The sequence below is a fragment of the Hoplias malabaricus genome, chromosome 17, assembly GCF_029633855.1.
Source record: "Hoplias malabaricus isolate fHopMal1 chromosome 17, fHopMal1.hap1, whole genome shotgun sequence".
In the NCBI taxonomy this organism is placed as follows: Eukaryota; Metazoa; Chordata; class Actinopteri; order Characiformes; family Erythrinidae; genus Hoplias; species Hoplias malabaricus.
In genome coordinates, this window is record NC_089816.1 from 31912786 (window position 1) to 31926400 (window position 13615).

Genomic DNA, 13615 nt, shown 5'->3' on the forward strand with positions numbered 1-13615 from the left:
TGACACCACAGCATTATTTGTGCATCTTAAAAATTTCTGATGAAACAGCAACATGTTTGATTATGTTGCAGTAGTAGTAAAGTTCAAAACATAACCAAAGACATAACATTGAAATGGACTATGAATGAGAATCTGGGGGAATGAATTCAAGTACAAGAAAGGTACATTTTATTCATGCCATAATTTTAATGGTTGATCAAACACAATTAAGTAAAGAAAGAAAAAAAATGATACATATATTGTCAATAGCTTTGTTAGGTTTGATATCAACACTTCCTATATATTTCTCTTTCATATATTGTATATATTTGATAATCAGATACCTGTCATTTAGAAAGGTACAGGCCTAGGGCTTTGAGGATAAATATCAGACTTATCTATTCACACTTATCTTCACTACACTTAACTGTATATGCTTTTTAGGTACCTGGTACCTGGTTTGTTTTCTACTACCACAGCTCCTTCAAATGTAGCTGGAGACAATGCAAATCACTGTAACTAATGGGAATAGTGACCTTTGGAATCCACAACAAAGGTGGAGGTACATTAAGCATTGTTTACTAACCATGTATGTGTGTGTTGTTTGGACTTGGTTGTACTGACACCAATATAAGAAACATTTGTACCTCTTCAAAAGGTAATTTTACAAGCTGTTGGCTTAAAAAAATGGACATCGTCTGACCTCCATGCGACTGACTGACCTATAAGTCTGGGTTTAAACATCACTCTTTGCCTTCATCAGACTATTCTGTTTACATTTTCATTCATTCATTATCTGTAACTGCTTATCCAGTTCAGGGTTGTGGTGGGTCTAGAGCCTACCTGGAATCACTGGGTATAACACATTCACACACACATTCACTCAAACCTACAAACACTTTTTGAGTCGCCAATCCACCTATCAATGTGTGTTTGGAGGAAATCGGAGCACCCGTAGGAAACACACACGGACACAGGGAGAACACACCAAACTGGAGTGAAAGTTGAACTCACAACCTCCAGGTCTCTGGAGCTGTGAGACAGCGACAATACCTGCTGCGCCACCGTGCTGCCTTGTTTCGACATTTAATTTAATTATTCACTTGTTCGTTCGTTTGTTCATTTATTTGTTTGTTTATTCATATTCAAAAATTACGGTGCTTCAACAGGTTCTTTGAATGATGCCATAGAAGAATCACTATTGGTTCAATAAAGAACCGTTTTTGTGTAAGAAATGCATGTTGCACCTTGAATAATTTCTTTTCATATTCCACACAGATATGATGGAAATACTGAAAGTTTCACCGATATAAAATCTCTGGATCTGCTGTAGATTTTGCAACATTTAGTATTTTTTGGATTTGGACTTGTACAGTGTATACCTGCTGATTTACTAGTGGGCCAGTAAATCTTAAAATGGCTTTGTGCATGTACATTTTATGTAAATTTTGACCCACATAGTCAGCTTACACATTGTATTACATGTATGGTAATAATTATTAATGATTACTATTGATAATTATACAGAATCTACCAAGAACCAGAATTTATCCCTTTTCACATACTGAGGAAAATGCCTTAAAAAAAAACAATTACAATTACAACCAAAAACAATATTTCTGTCTATTGAATAAAATAAGTCATTAATAGGACACATAATTCTAAACTTTCTAGAGTTATATCTAGAGTTATATCTAGAGTTTTACCTAGGCTAACAATAAAACAATGATAAAAGCATCTCAAACAAAAAGGAAGAAATATAAATCACCTGCTTTATAGATGGAAAAAAGCTTCCAGTTGTAATCTTTGCCTCTTTCAATCTTTTCAAATGAAATGAGAACAGAGGTGCACTCTTGGTGCTGTTATTTCAAACAAGATTGTGTTAAAAAGAGATCAAACTTCATCATATGACTTTATTGCCTTACTCTAGTCTTTTGTCCTTCTGTTCCTTGCAGCTACACAAGACCAAAAGATGAAGCCTGCAGCCTTCATGTTTCTTCTTATCAGTTCTGCTGCGTGTGTGAATCTCAAATACATTTCTAAGAGGAACTCGGGTAAGTCTGTAAATTTATGCCAATTACAAGCTCATGCTCCCCGAAGACAATCTTCAATATTTTTGGTTTATCTCGTTATCTTGTGCTGCTGAGTTTCCACACACATACATACATATTATTTCAGTGTATTAACAAAAATACATGGTTATTAAAATAGTATTTATATAATAAATTAGAATTAGACATCATCCTAAATGTTCATTTTCAAGTCTTTGGAAGTTTGATTTAATTCCAACAAATGACAAAAAGAACTCATAAACCAAGACTTTACTTATAAAAAATAGTTACATTTAAATATATTAACTCATCTTCGTTTATAAACAAATTGTGTTTGTTTATTTGAATATATTCAAAATATTTTCGTATATTATGACTTCTAAGTGTTTTCTCCAATATCTTTTCTGGAGTTGGAACAGATGTTTGAATTTTCAGTTGATGCTGATGACAGTGTGTTTGTTACATGTGCTTTATATTATGAAAGCCACCTCTGTGAAGGACAAAAGAGTGTATGCTATTCCTAGAAAGTTATTAAGGCTGTTTCTGTTGATAGCTCTTACACAATTGGAAAAGAGTGATAAAACATCTATTTCTTCACTACAGAAAGATTGCTGGCCACTGGATGTTACTCTGTTGATACTGATTTTAGGCTTTAACATAAAAATGAAAAGTTATTTATATTTGATGGTAGCTGCCACATTTATTCAGCAGTTTTAAAAATTCAAATGGGTTAAAATGTAGCTTATTGGTGAATCAGCTGGGAGCTTTGGCAGTTTTTTTTTTTTTTGTGCATGTACTTTTATTTTTAAATTGTCATTTCAGTTATACACAAGTACCTATTGAATTGACATAACATTCCCCCAGGAATTTTGCAGTTTTTACAGTGGACGTGATGAGATTCATCTGAATGTATTTATTACTATCTGTCATTCAGCAGCACAGAGCTAAGCCAACATTTACAGGATAGTCCATTAGAACAAATAATTACACATGACAGCCAAGTAGTCCAGTTAAATAGTCAAGTGTGAATAGTTAAGTTCTTCTTAAAGTAAAAAGGTCTTTAATAGTCACATATAAAGATTACTTACACAGATTTACAGTGTTGGTGTTTGCTTTGTCAAATGCTCACTACTGTTATTCGTGTCACAAAACCTGATATTTCTGACATTACGCAGCTTGGTAAAAAATAGTTCAGCATTAGTTTGTTTACACTCATCCCAGTCGCTATTGCTTGCACACTTCTTTTACTCTACGCACAGCTGGCTTCCTCTGGTTCCCTCAGCAGAGAATTTTTAGCTTCAACTCGACTCTATGGATGGTTCACTGTGACCCTAAATTAGAAAAGAACCTTGTTGGTCAACCTTGTAGAAATAATCAGTTGCTTCAGTTTTTGTTAGTCCTGCTCTAGTTTTACATCAGTTGTCAGAAGACAATGCCAACAAGAAATTATTAGTTGTATATTTTTGGTTGGTGGACTATTTTCAGTTCAGCAGGGAAACTGGGGTATTTTAAAACTCCAGCAGCACTGCTGTGTCTGATCCACGCAATTAAAAACCACCACTATATCAGTTTAAATTTAGTACTGAGAACGATCCACCACCAAGGGATCCACAACCAAAAGTTATGCAGTACAACAAACATGGCACAATCTGTAACTGTAATTATTAAAGAGCAAAATGCCCTTACATGGCACTGGAGCTAATTAATTAGAATCCAGAGCCTACCTGGAATCATTGTGCGCAAAGCAGGAACACACCCTGGAGGGGGCGACAGTCCTTCACAGGACAATACAGACTCGCACCTGTTGACACTTTTGAGTCCCCAATCCACCTACCAATGTGTGTTTTTGGACTTTGGGAGACACACGGACACGGGGAGAACCCACCAAACTCAGACAGTCGCCCGGAGCGGAATTTGAATCCACAACCTCCAGGCCCCTGGAGCTGTGTGACTGCAACACTTTAGAGTGAGACAAAGGGTGTATTGAATGCAGTCTGTGTCACCTTACCCTGCAGCTGCTCCAGATGTGCTATGTGTAAATTTATAAAGACATCTACTGTAATAACAGATCCAAAGGATCAATGTCCCACACTCATTCCTCCTTGTGCATCACAGCAGGAATTGTTTATTGCAATTCATGCAAAACATGTAAACATTTGTGCATTGGAGAGACAAAGGGAAGGGATTTGCTGACCAATTTGTCAAGCACCATTGGACAATTTGCCATTTGCTTAGATTTTATATATATATATTAAGATATAAGTTTAGATATTATATATTAAATTTAGATTTAGAAATATACTGATCTGAGCTCTAAGAGCTGCTGAAGCACATGGCTGGAGAAGGACCTCTTTCAGGATGGAATAGTTCTATTCAACACTGTCAGGAATAAAAGGTACGTTTCAAGGTACAAAAGTAGTTTTCCCTAAAGGTACATTACATTCTCTTGTCCACAAGATGAGAGATGAATATTTATAAGACTTAATTATAGAGCTGTGTAAAATTAATTAACATAATTTGCATCCTTGATGTGAAATTGAGCTTATGAAATCCACACAAATTTAAATCTACAATAAATATATAATATAGTACACTTATATTTCCTAACTAAAGGGTACAGAATATGTAGCCTTGGGGTATCACTAGAGTGACATCAAAAGTTGCCATAACAATGACAGTTTTTCTGACAGTGTACAGATGTGCTACATGTATGGACATGTATGGAAAGTGTTACCTGTTTTATATGATGATATTAAATGTTTGTCTTAAAAAAATACACTTTAAGCAACACATAATTTACGGTATTCACGTTATTTATGTGATTCGTGGCTTGTAAGGCCTTTTGAGTTTTTTATACATAACTAAAGTTTTTATTCACTCTTTGAGTTATCACAGAAACCTGAGTTGTTTAGTTTTGTAGCACGTTCGGAAATGCAGTTAGCATGCCATTCAGTCACCAGATTACAAGTGTCAAGTACTGATAGTAGCTGCGTATTTCTGAATCTCAAACTTTAATGGATCTCAAACCCCAATACTAGATAAACAGGTTGCAAAGTTGCAGGTTTCAAGATCTTGGTAAAAATGTTGGAAATAAAGACATTTATGAAGACAAATATGTTAATATGTATGTAACTATGTTATTATATTAGCTGTGTACCTGCATGTATAGCACAACAAATGATAAATCTCTAATGGTTTGTTAAAGACAAAAATTATTCGCACGAAAAATTATTGCAAAATATTTTTTATTTTCAGTTTTCTCTGGATTTATATATTGTAATTAAAACATTTTTAAATAATAAATAAAGATAAATTTATAAAATAAATAAAAAGATATATAACAGTGGCAGTTCATCAAATTGCTGTGTTATTTAAATAATTGAGGCTTCAGGCAACAACCATTTTCTCTCATGTGTCTGAAGGCAGAAAAATACTGAACCACCATTTATCAGCTATATGATCTCTAGCATTGAGATAAAGCCTTATCTGTATTTTAAAGGGAATGATCTAATTATACTGCTTGGCCATTTCTGTTAAGATCTCACCCTCTTCCTTCGTCCCGTCCACCCAAATAAGGTGCCCTTCTCATATAATGCTCATCTTTCACCTTTTGAGGTCCTGTTTTCTATTGAGGGAAGGTTATTGGAAAGCAGATTTGGGCTTTTGTATCTGCCTGATCTTGAAGAGAGAGAGAGAGAGAGAGAGAGAGAGAGAGAGAGAGAGAGAGAGAGAGAGAGACAGACAGACAGACAGAGGGAAAGAGACAGACTCAACAGAACAGAAAATCTATAATTCTATGGAGGCATTCCAGTGCTGTATGCAGCCTGTGAAATACTCTTATTCTAAGACAAGTCTAAGACAATGCTTATAAATCCCACCAGAAGGAAGATGCAATTGTGATTTCATAAATATTGAGCTAAGGAATTAGCTAAATACTAAGCTTTTCAAATCATCAGCCCTTCACACAATACTGTTGACATAATTTATAAATACAGCTAGGTGAACCTACTGTGGACACATAAGATCAGTTGTCTAGCATGTCTAGCCTCCTTAACGAAGCATAATAAGATATAAGGTACTCATCTATAAAACCTCAAAACAGAGCACAACAATGAAGTTTTATATATATATATATATATATATTCAGGTGGGTGCAAAGTGGATGTTGCTAGTGTATCCCAAGTGATTGGTAGGGTTATTGCTAGGGTTGTCTGTCCTAGGTCAAGAAAATCAACTTTTAGAAAAGGGTTCTATATGGAACAAAAAAGTATTCTTCTATTATTTTTTCTATTATTATCAAATTTTGTTGTCAGGAGTGGCACCTAGTAGTGGTTATTATGTAGAATTATTGGTGACTTTGGTAGAATCAATGGAGTAGTACATGTCAACACACACACACACACACACACACACACACACACACACACACACACACACATATATATATATATTTCCTGCTTAGGCAGATTTTAAAGCTTTTTCCACTCCCATTGGGAATGGACCCACTACTTTTTTCCAACACTCATTGGCAAATAGCTCAGCCTTTTCGAGTCACTTCCATTAAGTGTCATACTGAGCAAAAGCACAATATGTGTGGAAAGGTTACTGATTTCACAAATGGCATATTGGCTTAGCATATGAAAAGCGACTGCTGCGGCATGTGTCACTCATTCCCACTAGTGTCTACGGAGCTGGCTGCTATTTGAAAGCACCCATGAAATGGAACCCAAACAGTGCCTCGCCCCATTTTAATACACCTTGAACTAGTCTTTAGTAATACTCTTCTGCATGTGTGCCTGGCAGTATGCAAGTCAGATAAAAGGAAGTAAAGGAAATTAAAAAGATCTTCAAAGGGCCACTCTCTGCTGACTTTGGCAGAGTACTTCACTGACTTTTTCCTGCAGGTCTTTTTCTCTTGCCCCTCCTGAGGTAAGATGAAGTGCTACAGCTTCTCTACACATCAATCCAAGAGGAGTGGAGAAACTAACTGCTAATGAAAGTATCGACAGGCATATATTTTTAATTAAGGAGTCTCTTCCTGTCGTGGAAACAACAAACCCATCTTAGTTATGATGCGTAACACAGGGATAATTAGCTAACAAAACAACAAATGTATGTCTTTTGAACCTCTATTCAGTGAAATATAAAACACATTATCTAAATCCCATCAAGGTTTTTGTTTTGTCTGTTGACACTTAAAAATTAAGCATATCTACATTATTAATTAATTTATTGTTTTTTTTCTCCTGAAATTGAAAAGTAAATAGGCAAGTTCCATCCTCAAATTAGATGATGCAATACAAATATGTGGCAGCATAATATCAAAAATGGGGACAAAATGCAATTTATTCTGTTTTATGAAGGATAAGGAACCTTGACTAAAATGCATGGAAACTTCTCAAGCTGACACTGCATATCATTATGGTCTGCACAGAAGTGGATGATGGGTTGAAGCAGCAGTAATGTATAATAAAAATATATTGCATTGAGGGTGTAGATTAAAGTAACTGTCCAGGTTTCTGGTGGCTGCTTTTAATTATAAATGATTTTCTTAATGTTTGAAAATGACCAATTTGCATGGTGTAGGAGGCATATTACAGATTTCTCTTCTTTTTGTTGAAAGCTACTTTAGTCAGTTTTACCATAGAATGTTTTATGACAACTGACACTTGTTGGAACAAGCAGTTATAAATATTTTGTGTTAATTTGTTCCTTTGTGGTTTCTTTTTTTATTATAATTACGTTTTAAGTTTTGAAAGACTATGATTGATTTGTTGGTTTGATGATCCTTCAAAGAAGTGAAGGTCTAAAAACTCAGTAAATGGTTGGTTACTTGTCAGAATTATTAGTACATTACTCAAAAACAAAGATCAATTAGCAGGTCTAATGTTTAGACAATTTAGTGCCACTATATTTATAACTTTTTCACCAATACATCCTCATTTTCAGTCGCTGTCTTTGAAAATAAACTTTTGTGAAAGTTATATTATACAAACCCCATTTTTTAAAAAAGTTGGGATGCTGTGCAAAATGTAAATAAAAACTGAATGCCGTATTTATTTGATACTGAGAAATGTTACTGTTTTTGAATTTGATCCCAGCAACACATTGCACAAAAGTGGTGACAGAGCAACAAAAGACAGGTTATGTTCTGTAATGCAACAGAATAAACAAATGACGTAAATTTGTAACAGGACAGCGACATGTCTGTTTGAAAAAGAATAACCCAGAGAGGTGGAGTCTTTCAAAAATGATCATGGGGAGGGTGTCACCGCTCTGTGCTCAACTAAAGCAAATTAAATCTAACAAATGCAAAGAAAAAAACATGCATATACAGGATTCAGAAATGGCAGTTGCATCCCAACTTTTTGGATATGGGATTTGTATATAGACACCTGCATTAATTAATTAATTCCCCTACTTTAAGATGCATGCACTGTGGTCGCTCATGTTCAATAGCACACAAAACAATTATTATAATCTGTATGTGCCCTGCACATTTTAGTGGTTTCCCTGCTTTAACACTCCCTCTGCAACTCTGAAAGACTTGCTAATTAACTGATTAGTTTAATCAGTTTTGTTAGATGAAGGGAAAGCATTAAATGTGCAGGGCAGGGAGCCTGTAGGACCAGGGTTGAGATACACTGCTATAGCAAAGCAAAAATATTGAACATTCTGGAGAGGCTGCATATCATGAGATTACAGTCACCATGCCAAATGCCAAGAGTGAGCTATGGAGTAGTGGATCTGCATTTTCTAGAATGATCTGCATTCTCTCTTGTTCAAAATGTTCAAAACCTTTTGGCCAGCATATTTCAAGATAACACACGTAAATGTAGCATTCCCATAGCAAATTTAGCAGTCCATAGTTGAATTTGATATTGGCCAAGGTTGCATTAAAGATTCAGCTCCTCTCTCTCTTTTTTTTTTTTTTATACCCACCTAAAGTATTGATCATATTTGACACCATTTGGGACCTGTGTCTTCTGGAGTAAGCTGTCAGAAGAACCATAGGTAGTCAGACTCCAGCCAGATGACTCCCTTGCTTTATTGTCTAGCCCCATATGTGCACGTGGCATTCCATGATTTTCACATCTGTGTTTAACTCATTCTTGCTGTGTGTGTGGTAAAACACAAGTGCAATGTGACAGGGAGTCAGGATGTGTTAATAGCTGATGCACTGGAGTTGAAACTAATGTGTCTGAACACCACTGGCCCCAGGATGTTGCTATATATGGATGTGGATTAATTGCTGAGCTAGAACTTGGCCTTGTTTAACATTTGACCATGCAACCGCTCAATAAGGGGGACCCCCACCCTTTGACATAATTCACTTAATAATGTAATTATCCAAGAATAAAGGCTTTAAATAATCCGTTCCCATATTTTAGACAATTATCATAGTTACAGTTCAGTTGCTGCTGATTCTGATGAATCAGCTGTCTCAAGCTGGCTGGCTTTTAATTTCAGTAAATGTAGTGAATCCATCCTTGCCTCTAAGTGCATAAACTTTGTTGAAGATGATTTTGTACTTTCGGAGCTATAACTGTTGCAGAATGTTTGAATGTACAAAGAGATAAAAGATCTTTCATATCAGCATGCAGCTACATTATGCAAAATATACTCCCCTAGTTAATATTTGCCCACTTCCTGAGTAAAAATAAGGTATTCTTTTCAACCTGTATAAGGCACACTTAAATATGCAATGTTATATTGGAGGTTTTCACACAGTATACGGCAGTCTCCACAAAAATACAAAAGAAGATGCTCCAGTCAGATGTGAGTGTTGTTATTGGACATCATAGGAAACACTGTGTGGTGCAAACCCAATACTTCTCATCACCCTGAGAATGTCATTCCCTTAGAGAAGCATGTTGGTAGCAGCTTTTCATGGGAAGGGACTGGAAATTTGGTCCGGACTGAAGGAAAAAACACATGAGACTATATACAGGGCTATTCACGTAAACCAGTTTCAGTCCACTAGAGATTTGAGACTGGGATGGAGGTTTACCTTCTAGCAGGAAGTGACTTTAAATATACTCCTAAAGCTGCACTGGGGTGGTTAAAAGAGGAATATTTAGATGTCTTGGAGTGGCTTAGTGAAAGCCCAGACCTCAATCCAATTGGGAATTTATGGCATGACTTGAAGATATCTGTATACTACCACAGCCCAGAAAACTTGAGATAGAGCAGGTCTGGAAGAATGGGTAAAAACTTCAGAGGCTAAGCTTATAAAGACATGCCCTAAGAGACTTGCAGCTGTAATTGATTTCTTAGCCAGCATTCACTTATATATGCAATATATATATATACCCACCCACCCCAAGTACATAGGCCATTTCAGGACATATGGCTTGGTGATGATGGGTTAATGTGGTTAAATGTGCAGCGAATCAGATCTGCTCATTGTATGTAGGGGCTAACAGAACCAGCTTGATAAGAGACAACATTAATAAATAACTTTATTACGCTCCCAGTTTGTAAATAAGCTTGCAAATTAATTAATGACAAATGATGATTTTTTTTACAGAAATAACACAATTTATTCTTCATATAAGCAGGGAAAATTGAAGAGATGAGAAAAACTAGACAAAAAGAGGCACTGACATATTTCTGTGATCTTTCTGTAATGCTGCAAGACCCTTGAACATCACAGAGGAGATAGTTCCTCGTTTTCAGCACCTACAGATGACATGTAAAATGCTCTCTTTCAAAGGAAACCCTCGAGAACAGCACTATGAATAAATAGAAACCCACAGGCAGGAGCATTTCAAGAGCAGTGCGGAATGCAGTTGAAACATCAAGTAGCCTATCGTTTGCCTCAGATTTAAGTTACAGAGGGATAACGTGACAGAACATGATGACAAAGCATTTAATCTGCAAACCTATTTGTGAGGCCAGAAACAAAATGCCTTCAGTGAAATGTATTCTTTTGACTTGTGTTTTCTTTTGGGAGGAGGCCATATGAAAGTGGGTAAAGGTTTTTGTTTCTCTCTTCTATTAATGGGATTACTGAAACCTGGACTTTGAGGTCATTGTGGTATTTTGTGACCTCACCATCAGCCTCTATTAATTGATTGATATGATTTTATTAATATACATTTTGAAGACATGAGCTTCATTGGCTTGAATGAATGCCCAGTGTAATACTCATACCCCTATAGTGGTAGTGGAGGGGAGGACTTGTCTGATCATTTAAATCAATTGAACATACGTTTATAGTTATTCTAATTTATTTTTTAATCAGCATACTGGATAGGTCAAAATAAATAAACCTCAAATAAGTGTACCACTAGGTAGTATTATTTTACCTTAAAATTACAGCATCAAAATCATTGTGATGCTCCACTGACCGGTATTTCATGTAGAATTGTAGATAACTGTGGAATAAAACTAGAAACTGCACTATGTACCATTTGGTTTAGAGTAGGAAACTCTCATCACCCCCATTTTGTGTTCCTTTGAACATCTGTATATTGTCGCTCTCACAAATAAACCTTCATTTTTGTCCATTTTTATACTTTTTATTTGCTTCATTTAAAAACTCGGGTTAGCCAATGCAATGTGTTAATTGTCACTATGAATAAACTAATAGATGCTCCACAATTACTAAGAAGGTGACATAAAGTTCACTTTCAATTCAGAATGATTTTTTTTCTGCAGTAACTTTAATTAATAGAACTTAGTCTCTGCACTACACACAAAACAGCTGTATTTTATGGCACTTGATACATCTGCATGCCACTGGTGCAAAAGCAATAGCATGATGCAAATTCATTGTTTTGCAGGCCATGTTGCTATTATTTCTTTGTGATTATCTTTCATTTGAGGGTTTTTACACTAGAAAGTAATATATATGATGATAAATGTTGAGCTCGACCAGGAAGAATTTATTGCATCAGTTAATTAAGCATTCCTGCAGGTAGTGGATAAAATTAAAGTAAACACTGCAATCGTGGAACATTGATCTGCCTTTTTTAGCTCCTAAAATGATTAAATATTATGTTTGAGAATAAATAAAATATGTAAAATTTCATTTTGGGTGAATGAGGTATTAAAAAATGGAAGAGTTTGTAGATGAGAATAGCAAAGAACTGGTAGAACTGAAAGAGAATTTAATACGCTGTTAGGGTCTGTGTTATAGGAAGCACTGAGACACACACACTAAAAATAAACCATGCATCGTTTCTAAATTTTTAGTGTTTAATATTGTTTTATTATTATTATGTGATTGCTGTTGTTTCTATTAATATCATGCATTTTATTTTATGTATAAAACTACTTACTGGAATTGTGTGCCTTAATGTAAAAGTGCTCCCTCAAACCTTGAAACTTAAAATAACCACAGAGCTTTGGGAATGTGTTTTATAGAACACAGCCAGACTGTCATAAGGCATGTAATTAAGCTACGCATTGAAGATCTCTATAAGGCTGCTGCCATGTAATTTTTCCAGGGCTGAATTCACAAAGCAATAGATTATACTGTTCTAGCGATGCACTCACTGGGTGTTCTTCTTGGAGAAAAAGAAGGGTCAAATCTCAAGCATGTGGTGTATTTTCTGAAAGGCTAATTTTGGCCCAATTAGCCAGAAATTACCATTAAGCTATGTGACATATTCAGAATTCATAGGATATTCATGTCACGAAGGACAATTAGCATTGTTCTCTTCTGCTAGTCTTGAGTTATGCTATGATATGTGGAAAAAGGAATCTTACTCTTAAGAAACAAGTTTAGTCTAACTTATACTGATGTTAAAAAAATCAATTATACAGACACAATTTATATGTTCAATTTATATATACACACATACATACAAATCAGCATTAAGGGTTATGACCAACTACTTGTTTTTACACTCGCTCTCCCTTCACGTACCTCCACTTGTTCTAAAGTTACAGACTGTAATCCCTTTTCACCCTGTTCTTCAATGGTGGGGACACCCACAGGACAACCAGATATGATTTGGGTGGTGGTGTTAGTGTGTGTTTACGTTCCTATGAGTGGATCAAACATTGTAATTCTGCTGGAGTTTTTAAACATTTTGACTTCCCATTGTCCAGTCTATAAAACTCATCTACTGATCCACTGCAACACACACTAAAACACACAACCACCATGCAAGTGTCTCTGCAGTGCTGGGAATAATCCACCTGCTAAATATTACCTGCTTTGAAATCACCATCAAGGCATTGTTCATAATATATGGTTGGTTGGTTGGTGTATATATTGAACTGATAATTTATAACCCAATAGTACCTAGCTGAGAGGGAGATGACTAGCATGTGCCTATTTCGATAAACATGAAGGCAACTTCGACAACTTCCCACCCCCCATTCAGTGTGTTTACTGTCAGCTGAAATTTATTAAACTCCTCGTTACATATCATTATTCATTCATTCATTATCTGTAACCACTGTAACCAGAGCCTACCTGGAATCATTGGGCGCAAGGCAGGAATACACCCTGGAGGGGGCGCCAGTCCTTCACAGGGCAACACAGACACGCACACACATTCACACCTACGGACACTTTTGAGTCGCCAATCCACCTACCAACGTGTGTTTTTGGACTGTGGGAGGAAACC

The 13615-nt window shown here is 35.8% G+C and overlaps 1 protein-coding gene across 1 annotated transcript in view; it reads left to right on the plus strand.

Moving 5' to 3' along the window:
• Positions 1-13615, plus strand: part of il1rapl2 (interleukin 1 receptor accessory protein-like 2) — a 414378-nt gene that overhangs the window by 53418 nt on the left and 347345 nt on the right. Inside the window, exon 2 of the mRNA XM_066649030.1 lies at positions 1935-2033. Within this exon, the coding sequence (XP_066505127.1) occupies positions 1952-2033 (82 nt within the window). The 5' untranslated portion in view covers positions 1935-1951. The remainder of the gene's footprint in view (positions 1-1934; positions 2034-13615) is intronic.